The following is a 26,456-nucleotide window of genomic DNA, read 5'->3' as shown; positions in this document are numbered from 1 at the left end:
AGGGGTTGGCAAGGTTTACCTTGCCTGGGCCGGTTCACTCCAGTGGAGATCCCTTGGTGGGCTGGATCGCGACTTCCGGCACCGGCACCTGGATCTGCGCAGGCGCAATTTCCGGCGCCACAGAAGCAAGTCCCGGTGCTGCGCTGTGCCGGTATAGCGCAGCACGCAGGGAGCTCGGTTTGGGGGTGGCTTGGGGGCCAGTTAAACGACCCCAGTGGGCCGCTTGTGGCCCATGGACCTTAGGTTGCTGACCCCTGGATTAAATGATAGTGCGCATCCTTTCCAGAGTGACCGTTCTACTTCTCTCTCTCTCTCTCAGATCTACAATGGCTACTTTGTCCACTTCTTTGCCCCGAGGGGCTTGCCCCCTGTGCAGAAAGACGTGGTGTTTGTTATCGATGTCAGTGGCTCCATGTATGGCACCAAGATGAAACAGGTGAAGTTGCAAGCAGGAAGGGCCCCTTTCCCCTGAATTGGTGTCTTTGTGTTGGCACATGTGCCACAGTCCAGAAGGAAAACATGGGTTGTTATTTCCCAAGATGCACATCTTCTAAGTCCAATTTCCTGGTGCTTATATGCTAGAATTGGGCTCGGGGCCATGCAAGGGCTGGATGTCAGTGTGAACAGGCTGTGTGAAGACAAACAGAAGTGAACTTATTATTACTATTATGGCTACATTTTTATCCCACCCTTCCTCAAGGTGGCATACATGGTTCTCCTCCTTCTCCACTTTCTCCTCAGAACAACCCTGTGAGGTAGGCTAGGCCAAGAGAGTGTAACTGGCCCACAGTGTCACTGTGCAACCTTCATGGCTGTGTGAGGATTTGAACCCAGTCCTAGTCCAATATGCTTAGCACTACATTACACGGATAAAGGATTATCCGTTTTAAATGTTGAATCTAAACTTTAAATGTTGTTGAGCTGAGTTGATTTAATATTTTCTAACAACAAATGTTGAGCTCAAAGCGACTCACAAAGAATCACAACAATAGCATTAAAAAACAACAAACAAGGCAATCACTATAATTTCAAACGCAATAGCTGACGAAGCAAACGACAAATTCATTAAAACAATTAGTACAATTCAATAATGTCAGAGCATTACCAGCTTTTTATGCTGTGTGCAAAGGAAGAAGCACCTCACAGAAAATGGCTCCTCCAAATTTTCAGCAAATCTCCTTCTTCCCATTTGGTCTGCTGCACCAAAGCCTGCCCCATTCAGCAGCGTAAACCTCAAGAGAAGCTTTTGTGGGGACTCGGGAACAGTCACCCTTTCTGTGACTGTTTTAAATTGTTTTTAGATGTTCTTAATTTTTTAAAATAAATAAATTAAATTTCAATTGTATTTGTTGCTTGCCACCCTGGGGAGGAAGGGTGAGGTAAAAATTCAGTAAAGAAGTAAGTAAGTAAATTTTGTGCGGCAGTCATTGCCTGCTTTGACTCATTAAGCATAGCTAATACTAAAATTATTCTGAACTTGGAACTCTTTGCATATGGCACCTTCTTGAGGAAAAAATGCAAGTTGCAGGAGGAGGCGAGTGTCGTGCACTTCACAAGCCATTAACCCTGAGCTGTAGATAAGTGGCATGGACCTGAGTCTGGAAAGGTTCAAAGAGCAGCCCCTTGCGGCTTGGGAAACATGGATGACCATTTATTTAAGCAGATGTTTTACGTAGGGACGTTTTCTTCCTCAGACCAAAAAGGCCATGCACGTCATTCTGAGCGACCTCCACCACGATGACTACTTCAACATTGTTACTTTCTCGGACGTTGTGAATGTGTGGATGCCCAGCCATTCCATCCAAGCTACGCCTCAGAATATCCGGAAAGCCAAGGACTATGTCAGCAAGATGGAAGCAGACGGATGTGAGTTCTGGGCCGGCCAAGATAATTGCTGGGGGGGGGGGGTGTTGCTGGTGTGCTGGTCCTGGAGTCAAGGACACAAACAGCCATTGGAGTATTGGGAAGAATGCTCCATATTTGCTCTCTTGAGCTCTGCCTTCCCCGTTCTTACACACAGGAGCCGAAACGGGGGTAGATCAAAGCTGCCAATGCCCACTTTCAATAATAATAATAAAAAAATTATTATTATTATTATTATTATTATTATTTATACCCGCCCTTCCCAGCCAGAGCTGGGCTCAGGGTGGCTAACACCAATAAAATCACAGTTAAAAAAAAAAAGATAGGGGAAAAAGAAAAAAACAGTTTAAAATACAGGTTAAAATGCAATTTAAAAATGCACCCTCATTTTAAAAATAACTGATAAATCAAGACCATAAGGGGAGGAAAACATAAGGGTCAGGCTGAGTCCAAACCAAAGGCCAGGTGGAACAGCTCTGTCTTGCAGGCCCTGCAGAAAGATGTCAAGTCCCGCAGGTCCCTAGTCTCTTGTGACAGAGCGTTCCTCCAAGTCGGGGCCAGGACTGAAAAGGCCCTGGCCCTAGTAGAGACCAATCTAACCACCTTGCGACTTGGGACCTCCAAAATGTTATCATTTGTGGACCTTAAGGTCCTCCACGGGGCATACCAGGAGAGGCGGTCCTAGAACCCAAATTCTCCCCTTTGGATGTGACTCAGGAGCCCAGATTCATAGCCATCTCTGAGTCTATCCCTTCCTTTAGACACCACTGTTCTTCTCAGAAAACCTAGGAGTCCTGTCTTCTGATTTCCCGGGCCTTCTGCTCCCTAGGGACTGATATCAACGCAGCTCTGCTTGCTGCCGCCTCCGTCTTCAACCGGAGCTCTCCAGCGGCGGGGAAAGTTGTGAAGGAACAGAGAATCCCCCTGATCATCTTCCTGACAGATGGCGAGCCCACCTCAGGCGTGACGGCCGGCAGCCGCATTCTCTCCAATGCTCAGCAGGCTCTGAAAGGCACCACCTCGCTGTTTGGCCTGGCTTTCGGGGATGATGCGGACTACGGGCTGATGAGGCGCCTGTCGCTGGAGAACCGCGGCGTCGCTCGGCGCATCTATGAAGATGCCGATGCCACTTTGCAGCTGAAGGGTTTCTACGACGAGATCGCCAGCCCTTTGCTGTACGATGTGGAGCTTGCCTACCTGGACGGGGTGGCACAAGACCTCACCCAGAACCTGTTCCCCAACTATTTCCTGGGCTCTGAGCTGGTTGTGGCCGGGCGGGTGAAGCCAGGGGCACCAGAGCTGCAGGTTCGCACCACGGGGCACGGCCAGGAGGGCCCCCTGAGCCTTGAAAACGACATCTCTGCCAACGCCACGGAAGCTGCTCCCTTTGGCTGCTTTGGGGATGCCAACAAGATCGGTCGCTTTGTGCAGAGGCTTTGGGCCTACTTCACCATTCAGGACCTGCTGCAGGCCCGGTTCCGAGCCAATGACACAGCCGCCCGCCGCCTGCTGACTGAAAAGGCCACCAACCTGTCACTCAAGTACAACTTTGTCACCCCCGTCACCTCCCTGATTGTGGTGCGGCCAGATGAGGACAGAGAAAAGGGCCGGCCAGCGAAAGCTACTACCAGCCCTCCAGGGGTGACCAGAGCGTTCAAGGCCACCCCCACAACATTTGGGGTTTCCGCTGCATTGGGGCTCTCTAAAGTGGCAAAAGCCACACCTGCCCCTGGAGCGACCAGTGTCCCCGTGGTTGCAAAATCCCCAAAGGCCACAGCAAGGCCAGGATCTGCTCCCGCTCCCCTGGTCCCAGTGGCAGCAGCTAGAGTCACGAAAGCAGGCAGAACCACGTCCCCACCGTTTGCTGCCATCACTGCCGTCACTCCCGCCACTGCCTTCATTTCCCCAGTGCCTCCTGCTCCCGGTCACACCAAAACGGCCAGAGCTCCCACACCAGTTCCAGGAGTGACTGCCATGTCTCTGACTCCTGCTGTCAGCCGTGGGTCTGCTAAACCACCCAGAGCCACAGCCTCCCCAAGGGCAACCAGGCCCCCCATCAAACCCCCCAAGCCCAGCTCCACCAGAGCCGGGAGACTGAAGGTCACGCTTCAGCCACACTCTGTTTTGGAGACTAGAGGAACAGCTGTTTCCAAGGTCCTGGCAGGGACCGCCAGCACAGGGCACAGCAGGCCTCCCACAACAGGGCACCCGCCTGGCAGTGCCAAGGTCCTAGGGGGTCAGTCCAGTCCCTGGGAGCAGCTAGAGATGACACCAAACCCTGTGACCCAGCAACAAATGCCCACCAGCTGGCAGGCAAGTACTGCCAAGGTGGAGGCCGGGAACGTTCCCTGGAGTAAGACAACAACTCCCAAAGGTGGGGCAGCCGCAGAGATGCACACTGACAAGCCTCCATGGAACAGCACCATGCCTTGGGGCACAACATCTGGAGCTACGCCCCTAGTGACTCTGGGAGCAGAGCTGGAGAGTAAAAGCAGGGTTCCTGGTAGCACCACCGCTGCGCCAGACATCAGCCTCCTCCTGCTGCCCGGGGAGTCTGAGCTACGCTCAGCCACCGACCAGGACACAGAATATGTGGAGTCATTGAACCCGCCGGCTGTGTATAGTTTCGTGACACCCCGGGGACACGCAGGTAGGTGCAAGGAAATAGGAGTAGCTTTGCATGTTTCAGCCTTCCTCTGACATCTGCAACCTATTCTACACCTGACCAACACTTGCCTCACTTCCAGCATCCTTAATCCAATTGTCATGCTGCTGGTCTCCCAAGCACTGGGTGGGCTACGGGCCTTGCTTGAGGAGGAACTTGGCTTGGTTCAACACTCATAGGTCTTAACAACTCTTTGGCTCTACCAGCATTTGGTGTCACCCGTCCAAAGAACCAGCTGTGTGGTCTCTTTCTTCCTTGCTCTGTCTCTCCCACCTTAACCTGTGCTCTAACTTTACCATCTTTCTCCTCATTTAGGACCTATTGCTTCCCCCTCCCCATTCCTTCCTTCTAGCCTGTGCATCCTTCCCAGCAGTCTGGCTTTCCCCATCTCCTGCTGCTGCTCTACATTCTTTGGGATGTTGTTGGACTCTTAACTCCCATCAGGCCCTGGTCAACATGCCCAACGGCTGGCAATGATGGAAGTGGAAATCCAGCAATGTCTAGAGGGAGTCACATTCACTGCCCATGTTCTATGCCATCTTCTTCCCATTCTGCTCCCAAATGGTTCAGGCTCTCAACTTTTGTTTGTCTTCTCCTCAGAAACTCTGGATTATGAAGACTATTCAGGTAATTCTGCCATCATAGTCACTCACTCGGAACTTTGCGGGGCTGGTAAGGTCATCATATTTCCTCTTTTAAAAGGTTTTATCAGATTCCAGTCCTCCTGCCTCTCTGGTGGATAAAAGATGTTTTTAAGCTGGGAATCAGGGCTGGCATGAACACAGGGCCTTGCCAGTTCTTTCTTTCTTTTTACAGAAATCCCACTTGGATATTAATATGCAGCAGCTTCCCCCCAAACTGGTGCCCTACAATTGTTTAGGACTGCAACTCTCTCTGCACCCACCCAGCATGGCCAGAGGTCAGGGATGATGGGAGCTGCAATTCAAAACATCTGAAGGGCATCAGGTAAAGGAAAGCTTGCATAAGGGAAAGTGGCACTTGGCCTCGATACGATACGATACAATATCTTTATTGTCATTGTCCCATACAGAACAATGAAATTGAAAAATCTACATAAGACATTCAAAATCCCCTAAAAACTCTGAAACCCCATTTTAAAATACAATATACTATAGAGACTCCTTATACTGCATTTAGAACCAGAATTGCATTTGGGTAGAAACTGTTTCTCAGGCAGCTAGTCCTGGTCTTTATAACCCTATAGCTTCTTCCAGAAGGCAGAAGTTGAAAGAGATCATTTCCGGGGTGCGTACTATCCTGCGCTATCTTCAGCTTTCTTATGGCACCTGACAGCGTAAATTTGATCTAAGGTGGGAAGAGTGCACCCAGTTATTCTCTCTGCAGTCTTTACAACCCTCAGAATGTACCCTAACATGGTAATAGTACTTGCCAGAAACTCAGGCTTGGCATACAATTCTGAGATTACTAGAACAGCCTGAAATGGGGACATTTTAAAACCTCTCCTTAGAAATGGGAGGCAAGAAGTATACCCCCGGTCATATCACTTCCAGGCTAACCAGAAAGCTGAAATTTAATATACACGAAGCCCCCATGTCATACCTACTACCCAGAGCCTGAAAATGGGCCACGTCTTTGTATCCAGCACTCAAAACACAGCACAATAATTTTCTCTCGTAAGGGAGACCAGCCACTGCAGCACCAAGCAAGCCAAGCCCAATATCTCACAAAAGTGTGTGTGTGTGTGTGTGTGAATCCTGTTCAGGCATGGATTTGTGGGAAGGGGCCAGAAATCATTTGTCTATGCCTGCAGAATGCAAGCTCCATTTACTAGCATTTGTATAAAACTTGAAAGCTGCTCAAGATAAATTCAAACTGATAGTATTTGGGAAGTCGTCGTGGGCTTCCAGGCAGGTAGTGCTTGGAGTCAGGCCCATTGTAGTCGCCTGCACCTGGCTGAAAAGCAACAGCACTGTTCTCTTTCTATCCCACAGCAAGCAGCACCAATGTTTCAGTGACTCTCTTGGGTTCTGCAGGAACAGATAACTATTAGCAATGACAACTGAAGGGATTCAGAGAAATGCTGGGCTGGCTCAGCCCCTTGGGAAAGGGGGTTGAGGGCAGTGGTACCAGGGGAGGTTTGCTTCCAAGGTTTGCCTGACTCCTCTGAAAATAGACTTTCCTTTGCAGACTTCTTAGAAGAACCGGACGGTGATTCAGGTACATCCCTGCAGGATGGGTGCATAAGGGCTGCAGGGCTGATAACTGGTGGGTCCAGCAAGGTCTTCTGTCAGACAGGAACGGAATCCGAAAAGTCACTCAAGTCTGGGTTCAGCCAGGCTTTGCCCATGGCCTGTAGCTGCCTTTGTTTTGTCCTGGCTCAACCACCACCTGCCAAGATTTCATTCTGAATCCACCCTTCCTCACCTGCCCTCTTTGCCCTGCCTTGGCCCAAGGTGGGGTGTGTGTGTGTGTGTGAGGTGAATATTTTCAAAATAAACAGCTTGATCCTGGCTGGCCGATCCTTTTCAACGTCTGCGCTGCAGCAGCCCATAGATGGGCCAAGACAGCTGATCCAAATCCGTTTGGGTTAGCTGCTAGGCAAAGAGGCAGAGCCTGTACCTTGGCCCCAAAATTAGATGTGTGGTGGTACTGGCTGCCCAGATATGCTGAGAGCGCTGCTTGATGACCAGTGGGTCTAATGCTGCTCCTTCCATCTCTCTTTCCAGGCTCCTTGGTAGGTTCATCTGACCCTGGCTTCTTCACCTTCTCCTCCTGGGGTAAGGCCATCTTATTCCCAGCCATGCAGATTCCCATACCTCCCTCATTTTTACATTTAGCATCTTACACCCTTGTTTGTTTTTCCTTGCAGTGGATGGAGACCCTCACTTTGTAGTAAGGTTGCCACATTCACTGGGGAACCTGTGCTTTACTCTGGATGGATGCTCAGGAGATGTCCTGCGCTTGGTGAGCGACCCTGCAACAGGTAAGGGCTGCAGTGCCTTCTGATCAACATGGGGTGGGCTTGTTCAGAACCAACCCAGAGGGTTCCAAGAACAGAGCAGAAGGGTAGGTATAGCCAACCTCTTGTTTTCAATAATTTTGGCATATCAAGCCAGGTACATGTGCCTGCAAGCATATGCAGCGTGTCTACCCACCTTTCTCCATCCAACCTGGTCAACTTTTAAAGAACCTGACAATGCCTCTGAGGATGTGCAGATAATTTATCAAGAGAATCAACTTCTGTTAAAAATGGATCTAGGACTCAGTGCCTTTGTACACTACAAAGTGCTTTTCACCTCTGATGGGAAGCAAGTACAAACAAAAAATGGCAGGAACTGGGCAGGAAGAGAGAATTTTAGCTAGTTGACAAATCCTGGGAGTAAGGAGGTATGTTCCTGTTTAGATTCATTGAAAGCAGTTAAAGCAACAGGCATGCCTTACCCCAAAGAATTCTGGGAACTGTAGTTGTTAACAGTGCTGAGACCTTTCACACTTACAGTTCCCAGCCCCCTTAACAAGCTACAGTTCCTAGGATTATTGGGGAGACAGTAAGACTATTAAGAGCATTATAAGAGTGCTTTCGGTGTGGTATGGCTGTGACCAGAAATACGTTTTGGTTTTAGTGGGCTGGTTTTTAGACTTGCAGACATGGGAACCCTGTGGACTCCAACTCCTACTGGCACCAGCCAGTCTCACCAGTAGCCAGGGATGATGGGACTTGTACTGGAGGCCCACAGCTGTTGCAAACCAGAACACCTGGGTTCTGTGCCTTCTCCCTCTAGGTGGGAAGTGGGGAAACGGACAGACTGTTCTTTCATTACAGAGTGCTGCCTTCCTTTGCCCCCCAGGGTTGTCTGTCAACGGGCACCTAATGGGGGCCCCTTTCAGGCCAGGCCACGAGGAGCGTCCCCGCACCTACTTTGATGCCATAACCATAGCAGTGGAACACCCTCGAGTTGGCTATGTGGTCAACGTAACACGGAAGGGCGTCACGCTCCATGGTGAAGGTGAGCTGGTGTTGCCCTTTGCCCAGCGGGCTGCAATCCACAAGCCCCAGCTGGCAATTTCTGTGTGGCCTGAAGCCAACGTCACCGTATGGATTGGTCACGAAGTGGAGTTCCTGGTTCTTCTGCATCGCTACAGTCACCCCACGGCCCTGCAGCGGGATCATCTCGGCTTCTATGTGGTGAACAGCAAGGGGCTGTCAGCTTCAGCAGGTGGCTTGCTAGGTGAGCAACTCCTCTTACAAATACAGCTTTTAGGCTGCTAACTAACACCATCCCTCTTGCACAAGCAGTTTGATGCAGGTTGCATCTGTGGCAGGGACCAGGGAGTGCTAGGGTCACATTGCCCTAGTCCAGACTGCAATGCAATTATTTAGGAGTGCCCTTACTCTACCTGCCTATTTGTAAAAACAGTTGAGTGGAATAGGCAATTTTCATAGAGGAAAACAGCAGGGGAGGGGTTAATGCCCCCTTCCTCTGTGCTATGGTCCTACTCTGGGCCTCTCCCATACACAACCTGCCACAGTTGCTGCAAGTTATAAAAAAAAGAGAGAAGGAAGATCCCAATCATAGGATTCAAAGATGCTTTTACAGTCACATATAACTTGATCCTGAGTAACTAGAATGCAAGCTCTTTAAATATAGTACCTTTTTGCAATTTTAACTTCAGTATACCCAAAGCAAACTCTCTAACCTTGCTGGGAGTTTTATCCATCTTTTGAAATCTCCTCTCCCTCCTTTCCAATATGATCCCCCAGGGATCACAGTAGCACCTGATGGGGAACCTGGTGCCCTCCAGCCACCGCTGGATCCTGGATTCCACCTTCCAGCTTCCCTGACCATTGGTCATACTGGCTGAGGCTGATAGGAGCTGGAGTCTGGAGGGCACCAGGCTCCCCCACCCCAAATGTTTTGCCCACTCCACCTTCACTTAGACCAGCAGCCCCTGTCACTTCAGTGTCTACCCTTCAGAAAACCCCAGATTTTTAGGACAGAAGGTATTCCTAAGCAGCAAGTAAAGCTGCAGACGTGTGGGGAACTTTTGTCCCTCCAGCTGTTGCTGAACCTCATCTCCCATCATGGTCGACCATACTTGCTGGGGCTGCTGGGAGGTATAGTTCAGCGACAGGAGCTGGAGGGCCAAAGGTTCCCCCCACTTGCTGTAGAAAACGAGATCTGTGCTAGACATGAGCGTGGTAAGGCTAGTTTGACTGGATGCTTCATCAGTCTAATTCCCCACCTGCCTTTTCCTGACCACACACATCATGTGCTCCTGTTTTGCCAATTTGCTCTTCCACAGGCCAGTTTCAGAGGGACACCATCAGGCTCTCCCCAGCCCCCACCGAAGGGGAGCGAGCAGCATGGATGTGGAGGGGCTCTAACAAAGCCCTGGTCACCGAGGTCACCAAAATACTGAAGGATTCGTCCTGGAGGGCACATGAGGCACCATGCTGGCTGCTGAAACGCAAGGATGTGGAGGGGCTGTTGGGGGCTCCCTACAGCTCCTACGTAACCTCCAACCTGCTGGAATTGTGAGCCAGCCATCTTTCACTCAACTGGGGTAGCAAGCGACAAAAGTCCAGGACTTTCCCAATTCCCAACCTCGCCCCCTCCCTCCTTACGCGACAGGGATGGGGTGGAATAGGAGGGAGAGCCTGTTGTCTCCCTCCCAGGACCTTTGCAGTAGATTCTGGGGGATGGAGGCAGGATAGTTTTTTTCGTGTGTTTTTTTTTAAATGTCTCTCACAGTGCAGACATGTTTAAAATTATGCCCTCATTACACTGTTTTATTAACTTCATATAGAAAAGGACAGTGGATTTATCACCAAGGTGTCTCCTCATCAGTCTGTGCAGGGAATCCTGAATGGGTAACTCATTCCACAGGAAAGGCTGTGCAAATTTTCAACATCATCATCCTTGATGCTGGGAGGATATTCACTTTTTCTCTCCCCCTCCCCTGGCAAACTTTCCAGCAGATATTTGGCCCTCCAAAACCCCAAATTGTTAAAAAACAGCAACACAGTCAACGGTAGATTTCGCGGCAGACTGAAGCCTGCCCTACTTGGCCTATGAAGAATAAGGGCTGCCTGTCCTTTTTGCAATAGTTGCCTATTCCAGCAAATGCACTCTGGCCTCTGCTCTTTTCAACACTAGCACACTGTTGGAATAGATCTGCAGGAGAGCCACTTACCAGTGGTGGGTTCAGAAACCTCAATGGTTTCATTGGTGCAAAGTGGAGACAAACCAGCTAGCAGATATGCAGAATTCTGCTTTGTGCTTAATGCGGTTATTTAAAAGTCCTGCAAAGAACCATCCCTTTTCTTTGGAGCATTTTGGCCAGAAGTGTGGCACCATTAAGTCTTGAGAACTGATCTGTGAAAAGGAGAGTTCAGTTCCAGGATGAAGACGAGGAGCCAAATCTGGGAACAACCCATGCAAGATGCAAACCTCTTTTCTAACCGACAGCAATCCATTCAGAGCCGCAGAACAGCAGAGAAGAGCAACCCATTCAGGACCCCCTCCTCAGACCTCACCTGGAGTACTGTGTCCAGTTCTGGGCACCACAGTTCAAGAAGGACACTGACAAACTGGAACATGTCCAGAGGAGGGCAACCAAAATGGTCAAAGGACTGGAAACGATGCCTTATGAGGAACGGCTAAGGGAGCTGGGCATGTTTAGCCTGGAGAAGAGGAGGTTAAGGGGTGATATGATAGCCATGTTCAAATATATAAAAGGATGTCACATAGAGGCTGCTCCAGAGAAGCGGACATGGAGCAATGGATCCAAACTACAAGAAAGAAGATTCCACCTAAACATTAGGAAGAACTTCCTGACAGTAAGAGCTGTTCGACAGTGGAATTTGCTGCCAAGGAGTGTGGTGGAGTCTCCTTCTTTGGAGGTCTTTAAGCAGAGGCTTGACAACCATATGTCAGGAGTGCTCTGATGGTGTTTCCTGCTTGGCAGGGGGTTGGACTCGATGGCCCTTGTGGTCTCTTCCAACTCTATGATTCTATGATCCTCTGCTGATGGAGAATGGGTATCAGGTTGTTCAATAGTTAACAGGAAAGGGGGTGCTGCTTACTGTTTTAAGGTGGCCCTTCTCACCCCTGTACCTTGGAAGCTACAAGTCAGGGAGCCCAGTAGGCTGTGCCAATTTATTCTGCATTTTAATCCCTTAAATGACATGTCAATCCCTCCACTAGCTATGATGAGCCCCACTTCTGTACCAACTTTCCCTCTGCACTAAAGGGCCAAACCAGAAGCAAACAAGGCTGCGGTGGGGCCAATAGGGCAGCAGAACCAAGAAAATGGATGTGAGGGATTTAAAGTGCATCATCCTGGTCTCTGCACAGGAATGGCTAGAAGGCCTCTTCCATTCTTGTCCCCATAAAGTTTCTGATTAGACCCCAACAATGTGATAGCACAGACAACAGCAAACAGGCAACCCCCCCCCCCAATCACTCTAGGAGCCCTATGTCTCCCAGTGATGCTGTTACATTACATACATTCATTTTTATTTATTGGCTTTATGTTCAGTAAGGCTGCCCCTGAATATTGCAGCCGAGAGCCTCTTTCCCGGAAGTCTGAGACCAGCTCTGGCAAGGCGACATTCTCTTTTCATGTGTTAAATTGTATTTTACAATTCATACAATAAAACGCAAATGACTGTTGAGGGATAGCGGAATGGTACCCCGAGTCTGGACCACTGTCTGGGATGAAATAAGACTGCACCTGTAGCAAGCCACTTGCAAAGGTCTCTGTTACTCGACGCATACCCCTCAAAAATACAACATCGAATGCAAAAGGATCAGCCTGCTGCTTCTACGCAAAAGGGACAAGAGGCAAACGAGTATTGTGTGCCAGATAATGTTATTCACCACCTGCCCTGTTATAATCTACTTAAGCAGAAAAAAGGATTTTTGCTGCTGCTTTCATGAATTTCAAATATGGCTGAACTGAATATATGGCTGGTTTGATTTCAGGCGGAAGCTAGTGATATTGGTGGGACAGAAAACACCTAGATTGTGAGGGAATTCAGCTGCTAAAAATATTGTTTAATGGGATGGTTTTGCATGCTGCTACTTCCTTCTTGAATTAGTTATGAGGGTGAACCCATCACATACTGAACAGGACAGCATCACTAGACTAGGCCTGATGTCATAGTGTCACCGGCCACAATCTGATCGGGCTGCTTGATAATGCAACTCGGGGCACTTGAAAAATGTCTTTCTTCTTCTTCCAAGATATGTAAAAAAAGAACTGCCGAAAAGGGAGATATTTTGAAGACACTGTTGAAAATGTTCACAAAAGAAATGGGGAGCAATTTCACATTAGCCCCAATATTAAAAGCCACCCAGCTGAAAATAATGTGCACAGGTGCCCTTCAAAACTGGCATGCCACCTATGCTTTGGAAGTGGTATCTCAACCTGAGTACTGTGTGAGATGCTGCCCTAAGTTTACACTGAAAGCCCAACTTCTTCAGAGCAAAGACTTTGTTGGAGAGAGGGGAGCTCCCAGCAACCCACATGAAGGCTTTCGTTCCTGGAAAAAAAATCAGAAAAATGTGCCCCATATACGAGCCATGCTAAACCATCAAAGGTTTTATTCTAACCTTGAATATATATAAAAAAAAGTTTCAGCCTCGTTTGATTTTTTTTTTAAAACACACATTTCTAGAGAGATGCCTAAAAAATAGAATTCAAACATTTACACAAAGCCTGCTGGAGTCTGGCATAAAAATATGGTACACAGCCATATAAACTGAGCCGTGCAGCTGGGTACAAATGTCTTTTTAAAGTCCTTGCTTAGGGGGCATGGTGCCCTCCCTGCCGCTGTAGGGGTTGGAAGTGGGGGGAGTGGAAGGGAGACTGCTTCATGCGAAGAATGTAAAAACAGACCCAGAAAAGTGGGGTGTGGAAGGGGAAATCAACAATAGAAGAGATTTGCAGTAGGAAGAACTGTGAAGCCTTACTGGAGACCCTCATGTCATAAAGGAAAACCTACCAGATCCATTACCGGGGAGATACTCTGAGCCCCCCACCAGAGGAACCCCATTGGATGTAGCTGGCGCTGGCCTGTATCACTTCTGACAAGTGGGGGAAGGGTTTGTGTGCTAGATTAAAAACAGCAGCAACAACAACAGTAAAACAACAGAACTCCCTTCACATAGATAACTGGGCAAGTCAGGGGAAGACACTAGTTTAGCCTTCCCCCAAAATGCTAATCTTGAATGTGCAGGGAGCTTATGATCTGGAAGGACATGAAAAACAACAACACCTGACTCCCACTCACACAATGAAGGTGACTTTACCAATGGCAGGTTTTGTGTGCATAAGCCATGATGGCGACTCTCTCGCTGCAGCTGGCTGGGTTTTTTGGAAATCCAATTATATCCAGCCTGCCCTCTCCTCAAACCCAAGTTCTTGAGAAGCAGCGGAGGAAAAAATACCTTTGCATTTCCCCAGGGAGCTGTCCCTGTCCTGCTTTCTTGGGAGTTTGCCGAGCTGGCGGGTGATGCTCTGAAGCACAAAGCCCCCCCCCAAGGTGTGTCTGAAAGGGGGTCAGACTTCTCGAAGACTGGGAAAGGAGATGGGTTATCTGCTTGTAAGTGAGGGCAATAAGCAGTTGCTTCCCTCTTTTTTGTAGTGGGGGGAAGGAAGACTGTTAAAAAAAAAAAGAAAATTAAAAGCACTGTGTGCCAGGATCTGTGTACAGCAACGAAAATGCAAAAGGTTGCTGGGAAGAAATGTCTAACCAATATCCTTGTGTGCAATATGGCAGTGGGAGGGGGAGAATTCTACAGAGGTATAAGCCGCAAAATAGACAGAAAAGGAAGTGCAGCGGGTCGAGGTAGGGATGGAGAGTCCCTGGGCGTGATGAAGCCCCTCTGCGCCTCTGGCGGTGTCTGCCTCTTCAGGGGAAGGAAGCGTGGTTCAGCTCAACATCAGAGCGGCTGCCAATCTAGCCCAATGCTTCCAGTGGCAGGAGCAGCTCAGTCTTGGCCCTGATCCACAAGACGGGAGAGGTAGCACGGGGGGCTCATCCACACCCCATTGTCCCGGCAGCTCTCCTGAGGACACGAAGGCAGTGTCTCTGGGCCTCATCCGTGCCTCACTCATCCGCTGGTGCCCAAGGGGCGTGAGGTCTTGGAGCCAGTGCGAGGGTGGCACTCAGAGCAGCAGCTTGCCGTTACGGTGGATCTTCAGGATGCGTCCCAGCCGCTGCTTGGCTGTCGCTAAGCCCTTCTTGGGGCGTTTCCCTGAGAGGGGGGGAAATGGTTGAGTCAGGGATGAGGACAGCCAGAGGTCAACTTATCCAAACAAGATACACAACTTCTGCCTACTCTCCCGGTATGCCCTACGGAGGACCTTAAGGTCCATAAATAGCAACACCCTAGAGGTCCCGGGCCCTAAGGAAGTCTGATTAGCCTCAACCAGAGACAGGGCCTTTTCAACTGTGGCTCTGGCCTGGTGGAACGCTCTGTCTCATGAGACCAGGGTCCTGCGGGATCTGATATCTTTCTGCAGGGCCTGTAAGACAGAGTTGTTCAGCCTGGACTTTGGCTTGGAATCAATTTGATCCCCTCCCCCTCTTTCCTTTTTCCTTTCTCCTTCTGTGATGGAACTCCTATTTGGGGACTTCCCTGGCTTTTTTCTGGCCCATGTAGGACCAGTCTGGAAAGTTAGCCTTGGTGAAGTCTTGACATTTTCATCCCCAAAAAGTTTTTGATTTGAGTTTCCATTGAAATGAGGCTGTATTTTAATGTTTTAACGTTGTATTTTAATCTTGTTTTTAAGTTGTATTTCAACCAATTTGTTTTTATATCGGGTGTTAGCTGCCCTGAGCCCGGTTTTGGCTGGGGAGGGCGGGGTATAAATAAAATTTATTATTATTATTATTATTATTATTATTATTATTATTATTATTGAAGTCCCATGGTGTCATGGTCCAAGAACCAGCCCAAAACACCTTGATGCCAGAGAAGGAAAAATCTTTCCCACTTGCTCATTGACACAGAAAGGAGTCCAGTGGGATGGTGTTCAGGCAAGGACTGCTCTGGACTAAATGATTTTGGATTCCTAGAACACCCCCAGATCCTCCTGTAATCTGCGCCAACAGCACCAGCCTCCCAAAGTCCACACACTCCAGCTTACCTTGCGCTGCCTGAGGACCTGGGGAGCCAGCCGAGGGGCGCCGCTGGGACAAGAAGACGCCAGGTGCCATGGGCGTGGAGCTGCGGTTCACCTGGGCCATGCCAAAGACATTGGGCCGGGCGGTGTACTCGTGGTCCACCAGACTGCCAGCAAACTGCTCCTGCTTGGGTTCTGGGGTGGGAGGAGTGGGCGCCAGAGCCGCCGCTCCAGGGTCTGGATCCTGCTGTGGCAGAGGCAGGTCTGGTTCCACTTCGGCTTCCAATGGTTCTGGGTCTGGTTCCGGCTCCAGCTCCGGCTCCGGTTCCGGGCTGGGTGGCTTGGGAGAGGGCAGCTTCTTTTTGACGAGTTTCCGTCGCTGCAACTTCTGGTGTTCCTTAAGACAGACAGAGAGAAAGCAACGAAGGAATTCCTTATTTAGAGCTCTAGTTGTGATCATGACCAGCCTTTCATTCTCGTGTGTATATATATATATGTGTGTGTGTGTGTGTGTGTGTGTGTGTGTGTGTGTGTGTGTATGTATATATTAGATTTTAAAATACCAGTTTCAACAATGATTAAACATACTTTTACATCTTATTCACTTTTTTTGACTTCCATCAGTCCTGTCTGAAAATTTTCCAGTCTAATCTCTTAGTATGCATTTCTTATTTTCCCTATTACATTTCAAACTCATAAACAATATCTCATCTTTTTCTACTTTGTAACACTTCATATATTTCTCCTTACAAAACTTCTTGTAGTCCTACTAGCGTAATTTGTTGATTACAATTGCTCTTCAGATAATTCATATACTTCTTCCAATCTTCTGTAAATCTCTGGATAATGGCCAGCCTTTCACAGGGCGCAGGAGGTGCCACCGGATGATGCCATCCTGATGTTGCTGGACTACAATGCCCATCATCCCTGACCACTGGCTAAGCTGGGGCTGATGGGACATATGTTGGCTTCTCCCTGGGATGGGAGCTCCAGGGCAGAGAATTCATAGCCCATCCCTGGCTTTGGGTCACTAAAGTTATCTATTAGCAGTGGCTGGGGATAATTCCAAAAATGGATTATTTTAAAGGGTTACACAAAGGTTATTTCTTTGGCCACAAACCCCACGAAGAATACTGAAATCTCTGTGAAATCTAATCCAAACACAAAGTACTAGAATAGGTGTGGCTCATGCAGATTTATTAGTCGCAACGTTGCTTTAAGAACCACTGACGAAAAGGCAATTAATGAATAAGTTAGCACACTGATCCTCTAACAATGAAGGTCAGAAATACTCTACCAAACTCCAGCCCTACCCTGCCTGAAACATCCTGAGGCCTCTGAGTTTGTGAAGCAAAAGCCTCTCCGATGTCTTCAAAGACATCCCAGCATCTCTGTCCCTTCTTCCCACCTCCAAAGCAAGTCCTGTCACTTACCTGCTGAGCCAGTTTAGCTGCCGCAGCCGCCAAACCTGTCTCGACAGATGCCACTCTGGTCCCCTCACGCACAGGACGGTCTTGCTTGGGCAGTGTTGGGGTGACCCGGGCTGCAAGGAGGAAAAGAAATGTTGTTTGTGTTCCTGGTGGTATTCTGGACCTTGGGCTTAAAGGAAGAACAACACCCTCATCCTGTGCCAACTAAGAGAGATTTCAAAGGAGGAAAGAAAATCACTGTTCCTGCTCCAAGTGGGAGCATGGAGAGGGACCCACAGGAATGGAAAATGCTACACAAACAGCGATCAGCACAACTCGTGGTGCTGCCCCACAAGCAAGAACGCCCCCTAGGCCAGGCTACTGGTAGATCGTGGGGTGTTCCTGGAAGATCCTGGTAGATCTCTGGCCCCGCAGTCATCTCATCTCCTCCCTCCCTCCCAGAAAAGCTCAACAACTTTAGTCCATCCAACAATGATGGGTAGATCACTGCGAATTTTTTTATACTGTGAGTAGGATCACAGTCTATTGGGAGTTGGACGTCCCTGCCCTAGGCCTTCTAGGAGATGCAGCTTTCAATCCAGGAGGAGCCACACCCAGGAATGGCAGGTATATGCACATATGAGCAAAGGAAAGAGAAGGGAACAGCATGCACTGTGAGTGGAGGGTGCCCTTCACTCCGGGTGCATTTCAGAGCCATGAAGTACAGCCCTCTCAACACTGCTTAAGAGGCTGTTTCTTTAAAAAACCCAAAACCTTTCTTTCTAAAAGAAAAAGCCCTTCTTCCCTTCCATACAGCAAAGGCTGTGTGTGTGTGTTTTTTGTGTTTTTGTTTTTTTGTTTTTTGCCTTCACCAGAAAAGTCTCCCCAAACCAAATTGCTTCAGTTAAGTCAAGCAATCCTGAGAGGCCAGTCTCTTTTGCACTCCATGATGCTGCAGAATTGCAGAACGGGCTGCATTACTCAGCACAGATTTTTGTTGAAGTGCAGAAAACACAAAATCTAGACCTCGAGGGTTCCCATCCTTTGCACAAAGGAAAGCTGGCTTCTGCAACCTGCAAAGCATACATAGCAAGCAAACGGCACACCTGCAACAAACCTGCACAATTTATTGGGCTAGTGATGTTCATGGGGAAGGCCAAGGCCCAATGTGGGAGACAGAAGGCCCGTCCCCAAAGGCGAAAAACTTATTCATGAAATCCTCTCAACTCCACAGGCATTTCAGCCACCCACTTTCAAACATATCTCTGGATCCACCAAGAAGCTTGTTTAGCAACAACATTATGAAGCAAATAAACTCAGGAGATTGAATTTGGTGCTCTTTCTGCCTCTGTGGAGCATCACATTCATGCACCCGTCCCAGTGACAGGAGATGGGTTCTTACCCTTGGGGCTCCAAGGCGCATCGTCTGTGCATTTCTTCTTCTTTGGTAGAGACTTCAAGGCTGGGTCATCTTCGTCCGATTCCAAGGAAGGGTAAACTATGGAAAAAGGGAATCAGGCAGGACCGAGTTCTATACAGGCACTTCAGTTACAAAAAACTGGTAAGCAGCGTTTACCCCACATCTTCACACTCAGACCAAACAACATTTAAAAAACAAAATGCTGGAATTGCTGAGTGGCGTTAAACTGTGAGATTTAGCTACCAGCTAAATCTTCTACAGAAATTGTCTGAAATTCACAGAAACAGAGACCAGGAAGGACCCCTCCAATCCTGCTCTCCAGCTGCGCAAGGGTGGGCAAGGGCCAAACCAGAGAAAGGTGTCACAGTGGGGAATGTCGGTGCTGCTAGGCCAGTCTACTCTTGCTCTCTCTCACTCTCTCTGCCCCCCGCCCCATAGGGAGGAGGGGCACAGGGCATGCAGCCACTGAGCTCGGGCAGCTGAGCCCGGCCCCAATGATAGCTGCCAGCCTTGGGGTAGTAGCGGCACAAACATTTTCCCCTGCTCTGGGGGAAAATGCTGCTTACCCAGACAAAGGCCAAATTACAGTGAACAGACCAAAGCCGCGTGACACTTCAGCAGTCACTTGGGAACCTTTTGCACATTTTGGAGACCAAGTGCAATATAAGCCTCCTTTAGAGTATAAGGATCCAGCCTGATTATAGGTCTACAGATTGGCTGCTTCCTTTAAAGCAGGGCTGGTGAAACCCGGTGGCCCTCCAGATGTGGCTGGACTCCAACTCCCATCAGCCCCAGCCAGGAGGGCCAGTGCTCAGGGTGATGGGAGCTGTAGTCCTGCAATCCCTGGAGGGTCCCAGCCCTTGTCTGGACCTCATTCTCTCTCCCCCTTTCCCTGCCACTCTCCCCCGCCCTGTTACTGCAGAGCAAAGCCCCTCTTCTCAGACAGGGCATCCTTACTGTACTCAGCATCCTTGAAGCAGGCGCCCAGGCTCTCTTGCTCGTCCATGCTGGCCTCTTCCTCGCTGTCGGTGCTGTGATGGGCCGGGCGCTTGATGGGCCTCTTTCCTGAGCGCTGAGTGCCGGAGGCTCCCGCAGAGCCACGTTCGTGCCCCGCTGTCAACCAGGCTTGCAAGCTGGAGGCCCCTGGCGAGGACGAGGACGACTGGAGGTTGGCCATGCACAGCATGCCCTGGATGGCTTCCTGAGTGCTGGGGGAGGCAGGTGCATCACTGCGGGGGGGGGGGGACACAAAAGAGGCACACGGCATCAGCCACAACCACCCACATCGCACTGCCGACCCACCCCCGACTTGGCAGCAAAGCTGAGCATCCACAAGCAGGAGCTCAAGCATAATCCATGTATATTTAGACAAAATAAGTAAAGCTATGCCCCAAGAAAAGCTGTAGAAATCCAGCAAACAGGCATCATTTCTCTTATTTTGAGAAATGTATTGTGCACTTTGTATGTACAGCGGATGCTTAGGTTGCGAACGTGATCCGTGCAGGATGTACGTTCGCAACCCGTGTCTGCACACGCAGGTTGCGATTCAGCCCTTCTGCGCATGCGCAAAGCACAATTTAGCACTTGTGCACATGCGCGACTGCCGAAACCCAGAAGTAACCCATTCTGGTACTTCCCGGTTTCAGTGGTCCGCAACCCGAAAAAACACAACCTGAAGCAGTTGTAACCCGAGGTATGACTGTATTTGCCAAATTTATTCTGGGTTTTTCTAGCTTTGGGGAGGAGGAACAGCTATGAACTTCTGAAGGCCCCTGGACTGCTGGAAATCATATTCAGCTCCCCCCACCCCCAACTTGTGAGATGACAGGCAGGAGGCATCACCCACACTCCCTCAAGCACCCCGTTGCCTCCATGAAGGGATAGGACTGAAATTTCATTTTTTTAAAAAAGAAAACCGTATTAAATTATTTTAAAGATGATTTAATTTTATTTTAAATTGCACTGTTTCAACATTTTTTCAACCTTTTAGTGTGGCAGCACCTACACGTTGGAACTCCCTGCCTAGGGACAGCAGGCAGGTGCCTTCTCTGTGTCCTTTTCAGCACCTGCTAAAAACATTTCTGTTTAAGAAAGCCCATCCAGATGTATAAGTCTTGACATGTTTTAAGCTCTTTTACAGTTAATCTTAATTATTTTTGAATGCTCTTAATGGTTTTAAACTTTTTTATGGATAATCTTAATATTTCTTGTAAACTGCTTAAGAGGTTTGACTATACTAAAGCAGTCTATGTATCTTGTTAAATAATAATAAAAAGTTGATGTTTGCTGCCCTGAGCTCCTTTGGAACAGGATAAAAATGTATTACATAAATAAAATGAAATGAAATAAAAAGTGGAAATTTTCTTCTGGACCACTGACCAAAGCTACACTCTGAGCTTCTTTGGACCCACAGAAAACATACACAGCTCTTACTGGAGAAAGAGAGAGGGAGGAGCAATCATAGATGAAAGGGGACCCCAGCGCTAGAGGTGTCTGTTTGCATTTCTTAGTACAGAAAGTATTGATCTGATGTGTAGAGATCCTTCCTATTCTAATTAATTCAAGAGGGTTCTGGAAGCTTCTCTGCGTGAGAGAAACAAGCAGAAGGTTCATGATGTTTGGGTTATTCCTTCAGAGAAGCTGAGTACAGCTGGCTTAAACTGCTTCTGTTATCTCTTTCTGACAAGGTCATGCTGACTATAATAATAAGGCCAGAGGAGCCTGGCTCTCTCTTTCTTTCTCTTTTCCTTTCTGGCGTGGTGTTCTGTACACAGTACACTTAGTTCAGACTTATTATAAGTTACTGTAAGTTTAAGTGAAGTCTGCTGCAACTGGATTCCTTATGGACAGTGCCAACCCTGAATGTATTGGATTTGTGACCAAGATGCTCATTTGCCTTCAGTAGCAGCAAAGCTCTGCTGGATGAAATGCAATTGCCTCTGGTCTATTTTTGAGGGAATTCAGCAATGTTTTTACTCTGCTAACTATCAATACTGAGTAGAAATCCATGACAAGAGAAAGTGGGAGAAGGACATAAAAGAGGCTGCTGGGTCCAGGCCAAGGAGCCATCTACTCTGGCTTCCTGTTCCCACAGTGGCCAACCAGATGCCCGTGGGAAGCCAGCCAGCAGAACATGAGCATAAGAGCCCCCTCCCCCGGCCCCTTTGGTTTCCAGCAACTGGTATTCAGAAGCATTGCTGCAGAGATAAGATGGCTGCTAGTCATTCTGGCTAGTAGCCATCGATGGCCCTCTTCTGTTTCTCCTCCACCTCCTCCTCCTCCATGAATTTGCTTAATCCTCTTTTAAAGCCATCCAAGTTGGAGGCCACAATTGCCTCCTGGAGGTGCGAGTTCCATACTTTGACCTTGTGCTGCATGAAGAAGCCAGTTTAGTGCTCGCCAATAGATGGATAGCATGGCCATTCTGGCATTGTGATCAGACACAGGGAAACCAATACAGTGGTACCTCGGGTTAAGAACTTAATTCGTTCAGGATGGAAGAATGAGGAAACCCCAACAAAAGAACAGTGGCGAGAGAAATTGAAGAACTATGCAGAATTGGCTAAACTGACATACAAACTGCGAGATAAGGACAACTGTGACTTCAAAGAAGAATGGGAACTTTTTACAAAGTATTTAAAATGACAACAAAATGAATTGGACTCCTTGAATAAACATACACAAATTTAGTGATTGATAACATGGTAGATAGATAATATAAGAATTGAAATAATTATATAATATGCAGAGAATAACATGTGCTGAGAAATCAGAGAGAGGATCTGAGGGAAGTCTCGAGGGGGGAGAGGGGTTTGATGGGGAATGGGGAAAAAGGGGGAGAAATAATGCATATGATATGTGTTGATATACTGTTATGTTGAAATTGTTAATAAAAAAATTATATAAAAAGAGAACTTACAGTGGTACCTCGAGTTACATACGCTTCAGGTTACATACGCTGCTAACCCAGAAATAGTACCTTGGGTTAAGAACTTTGCTTCAGGATGAGAACAGAAATTGTGCTCTGGCAGTGCGGCAGCAGTGGGAGGCCCCATTAGCTAAAGTGGTGCTTCAGGTTAGGAACAGTTTCAGATTAAGAACAGACATCCGGGACGAATTAAGTATTTAACCCGAGGTACCACTGTAATTCGTTCTGGAGGTCCGTTCTTAACCTGAAACTGTTCTTAACCTGAAGCACCACTTTAGCTAATGGGGCCTCCCGCTGCCACCGCACAATTTCTGTTCTCATCCTGAAGCAAAGTTCTTAACCCGGGGTACTATTTCTGGGTTAGTGGAGTCTGTAACCTGAAGCATCTGTAACCCGAGGTACCACTGTACAGAGCAGGGAGGACCTAGGTGTGAAAGTGATGGGTGGGCAGGTTCCCTATCCTATACGCCTGGCCCCACACATGGCAGTTACAACATGAAACTGGAGGTTTGGGAGTGGTGCCCCTCTAGCTTTTCCTCCTCTGCCTCTTCCTCTCCTTGGTGACTGACTTCCTGCCTCCCACATTTGAGAGCAGGTCTTTCTCAGCCTGGCACCCTCCAGGTGCTTCCAACAAGAACTCCCATCAGCCTTTGCCAGCACAGCCATTTTGGCAAAGCAGAGGGGACAGGACACCCCAAGGAGGCTGCTTGGGTGACGTATGTACGCAAGACAACATCTCAGTTTTGAAGAGGGTAGACTGCGGAGAAGAAATGCACTCTCAAATGTGGGGCTCCTTTTTCAGCCCATGGGTGACAGTTCCTTCTAGGCAACCAGCCAGGGTCCTCGTGCCAGTATGTGGACGGTATGGCTGGGGAGGGAGGTGTGGCCAGGCAGAGAGCGGCCTGGAGGCTCCCCACCTAAAAGGAAGGGAGGAAGCACCTCTTTCTTTTGCTCTTATAAGAAGAGAGCCCCCTCCAGCACTTCTGGACAAACCATCTGTTGCAGAGAAGGGAAGAGCGCCCTGAGACTTCTCATGGGCAGGTCTGTCTAGAGGCCCCAAGAGCAGCAGCAGTACCTGAGGCCCATCACCGGCTGCTTCTCACCTGAGCTCGTCATAGTCTGCACCGCCCACCTGCCGGCTGGCCTTGAGCAGGTCCAGGATCCCGGCGGCGCTGCTGCTGCCCTCCAGCTGGTCATCGCCAGAGGCGTCCTCCTCCTCTTCTGTGGTGTAGTCCTCCTGAGAATGGAACAAGTTTCAGAGAGCCTCGGTTGGCAATTCGCCTATTAAGTTTATATCCTGCTTCTCTGTGCACTGTGTCCGATAGCAGCAGAAGCAGAGGCCTCTTTCCCACCCTCCTTAAGAGGAACCTGAGCAGCCAGGCTGCAAGTGTGGAGGAAATAGTCACACAAGCGCACAGGAACTGGTCTGCATCGCACAAAACCTAGTAAAGGGAGCAGTGGCTTGTTCCCCTGGAGGTTGAAGCCCAGTGTTGAGGGACAGAGAAGGAGCCTCAGGAGAACTCATGGTTCTTCTGCTGCTCGTCGCTATTGGAGGAGGAAAATGATTCAGAAAGAGAGGGCGACTGATGCCTGTCCCAGAGCACCAGTCTTCAGAAAAGGGAAGTGGCCACGTTTCAGACTGAGCTTCTCTCCACTTAGGAGGTACAAAAAGAAAGGTTATTAAAAACACACACTTCCCCACTGATCTAGTCATTCTTTTTACTTTAGGCAGCTTGGAACAATAATAAAGGCACATTTCAAAAAACAATAAAAGCACATTTTTAAAGTTTGATGTCTTCCTGTGTTTTAATTTGTTGGAAGCTGCTCAGAGTGGCTGGGCTAACCCAGTCAGATGGGTGGCATAAACAAACAAACAAAACTAATAATAATAATAAAATGAAAACAAGAGCAAATGTGTGAATCTTGCTGGGGCCTGCCCCCTTCAACTCCAGAAAAATCCCTGAAATGGCAATCCCGACCTGAACTGCTAATGATTAAGTGGCATAAGAATGCCTTAAAATCAACAAACAAACAAACTTACTGCTTACTTGCCTGGAGTAGCCATGGGGAGGCCACGGCCCTCCAGATGTCAGACTCAAATTTCCAGGGAGATTGTAACCTAAATGAAACCTCATTTCTGCTATCAAGCTCCCGGCAGCACAACATTCCTGAAGTCACGAGCCCAACTTACCTCAATGTCGAACTCTACTTCCCCTGGCTCTCGCACTCTGTTTGGGTCGGAGCAGGGCTTGGCTCGTGGCAACTTCCGGGGAAATTCTTGAAGCAAAAGACAGCAAATGTTCAATTAACAGTTGGACACAAAGGAGTAGGAATTGGGGGCTGTGACAGAAGCATACCAGCATCTGCAAGGGAAGGGGCTACTATTGCATAGACCCATCAGGTGATTGCAGTGCAACATATGTGATCTGGGAGGGGGCAAGGACCAAGCAGGTACAGGATCGGGCTGCCAGTTTGTCATTTAGCCAGGCAGAGACTTTGGAAATTCCATGATATTGCTGCTAATAATGCCTGAAGCAGGAGTTGAGCAGGAAGGGGGGTGAGGTGTAGCCCCTTTGGAAGATGAATATGACAAAGAGGAGGGCAGAGCTTGTTCAACAAGCCACTGAAGATGAGTGACAGGAAAAGTTCCTTGAAAGCAGGAAGCAGAGAAGGGCAAACTCTATAGAGTTGTGCGCATATACTGCAATTCCACAGAAGCACAAAAAGAATCAAGAATGTGAAATGCTCCCAATTCTTTAAACTTTAATGTTAATTTTGTTCCTTAAAAGCAAGCTCCTAGACCTTATACTCATGCCTGCCAAGAAATGCTTGTAACTGTGTACAAAAGTGCCTGTTAAATCTCAGAAGTTATCCCCGTATGCTTTTTGATGAGCGGTCAAGATGGACCTCTTGTTTTCCCTCCTCCTGCAATGCTCACTTGTGCTGCTGCTTTGCTAAGCTGATCATTGTTGCTTTGGCAGATTTTTTATTTTAATTGTGATGTTTTTCTAACCCACCCGGGGCCATTTGGTGGAGGGTGGGTTATAGCGCCAATAGAATTAAATGCATGTTTTCCCAACCCGAGAGAGACGTGACAGGCAGAGAGACAGAAAGGGGGGGGGGGGAGAGATGAGACATACTGGGCAGCCTCTTGTGCAACACCAGGCTCCTCCTCTCCCTGCGCGGTGTCTCATCGATCTGCAGGTCCTCCTCAGAGTCCATATCGGGAGCTTCAGCATCAGATGGGCTGTGGGGAACTTGTGCCAGTGCCCCTTTATGGCTCCGGCTGCGTTCAGAGGCCTTGATTTTCCTGCTAGGAGAAAACATTACGACTGGTCAGGCACATGCCTCTCGTGGCCCTGATCCAACAGCTGCTGTACACAGCTCGGTACTGTTTTGGGTGCCCCATACCATTTTCGCTGTACAAATATCTGTACATGATGAAAATCTGCCTTTACAGTTAATTGTTGGCTCGGCCCTAATGGAGGAGCCATGTAGGAGGGGAAAGAACACTGGGTTGTATCCAATGTTAGCTGTGTCCATCATTATCAATGGTCTAAAGGTAAAGGGACCCCTGACCATTAGGTCCAGTCGTGGACGACTCTGGGGTTGTGGCGCTCCTCTCGCTTTACTGGCCAATGGAGCTGACGTTTGTCCGCAGACAGTTTTTCCGGGTCATGTGGCCAGCATGACTAAGCCGCTTCTGGCGAACCAGAGCAGCGCACGGAAACGCCATTTACCTTCAGGCCAGAGTGGTACCTATTTATCTACTTGCACTTTGACGTGCTTTCAAACTGCTTGGTTGGCAGGAGCAGGGACCGAGCAATGGGAGCTCATCCCGTCGCGGGGATTCAAACCACCAACCTTCTGACTGGCAAGTCCTAGGCTCTGTGGTTTAACCCACAGCGCCACCCGCATCCCTTATCAATTGTCTACCCTGAGTCAAATCTAGTTGGATACAACCCCAGTCTTATTTCCCACCCCAGCGGCACCACTCCTTGGGGAATGGAAATTCTTGGGAAAGAATTGCATCGTTGCTACCACCAAAAGCTG

The 26,456-nt window shown here is 48.7% G+C and overlaps 2 protein-coding genes across 5 annotated transcripts in view; one reads left to right on the top strand and one right to left on the bottom strand.

Moving 5' to 3' along the window:
• Nucleotides 1-11,295, top strand: part of ITIH6 (inter-alpha-trypsin inhibitor heavy chain family member 6) — a 29,358-nt gene extending 18,063 nt beyond the window's left edge. Inside the window, exons 7-15 of one of the 3 annotated variants that reach the window (XM_080987288.1) lie at nt 320-436; nt 1,695-1,866; nt 2,693-4,513; nt 5,129-5,155; nt 6,698-6,727; nt 7,237-7,287; nt 7,380-7,493; nt 8,359-8,739; nt 9,815-11,295. In XM_080987288.1, the coding sequence (XP_080843414.1) occupies nt 320-436; nt 1,695-1,866; nt 2,693-4,513; nt 5,129-5,155; nt 6,698-6,727; nt 7,237-7,287; nt 7,380-7,493; nt 8,359-8,739; nt 9,815-10,050 (2,949 nt within the window). In that variant the 3' untranslated portion in view covers nt 10,051-11,295. Of the gene's footprint in view, nt 1-319; nt 437-1,694; nt 1,867-2,692; nt 4,514-5,128; nt 5,495-6,697; nt 6,728-7,236; nt 7,288-7,379; nt 7,494-8,358; nt 8,740-9,814 lie in introns of those variants that run through there. The other 2 variants (XM_080987289.1, XR_013980852.1) reach the window with 2 other exon arrangements.
• A 1,795-nt stretch (nt 11,296-13,090) lies between these two features.
• The window catches only part of PHF8 (PHD finger protein 8), a 28,701-nt gene continuing 15,335 nt past the window's right edge, over nt 13,091-26,456 (bottom strand). Inside the window, exons 14-21 of one of the 2 annotated variants that reach the window (XM_080987290.1) lie at nt 25,544-25,716; nt 24,595-24,680; nt 23,507-23,640; nt 19,433-19,704; nt 18,458-18,553; nt 17,080-17,189; nt 15,671-16,043; nt 13,091-14,775 (exon numbers count right to left, since the gene is read on the bottom strand). In XM_080987290.1, the coding sequence (XP_080843416.1) occupies nt 14,687-14,775; nt 15,671-16,043; nt 17,080-17,189; nt 18,458-18,553; nt 19,433-19,704; nt 23,507-23,640; nt 24,595-24,680; nt 25,544-25,716 (1,333 nt within the window). In that variant the 3' untranslated portion in view covers nt 13,091-14,686. The remainder of the gene's footprint in view (nt 14,776-15,670; nt 16,044-17,079; nt 17,190-18,457; nt 18,554-19,432; nt 19,705-23,506; nt 23,641-24,594; nt 24,681-25,543; nt 25,717-26,456) is intronic. The other variant, XM_080987291.1, reaches the window with a different exon arrangement.

The sequence above is a fragment of the Podarcis pityusensis genome, assembly GCF_964106645.2.
Source record: "Podarcis pityusensis genome assembly, chromosome: 17".
Classification (NCBI taxonomy): Eukaryota; Metazoa; Chordata; class Lepidosauria; order Squamata; family Lacertidae; genus Podarcis; species Podarcis pityusensis.
Note: the sequence above shows the minus strand (reverse complement) of the source record. Positions and strands in the feature narration are given on the sequence as shown.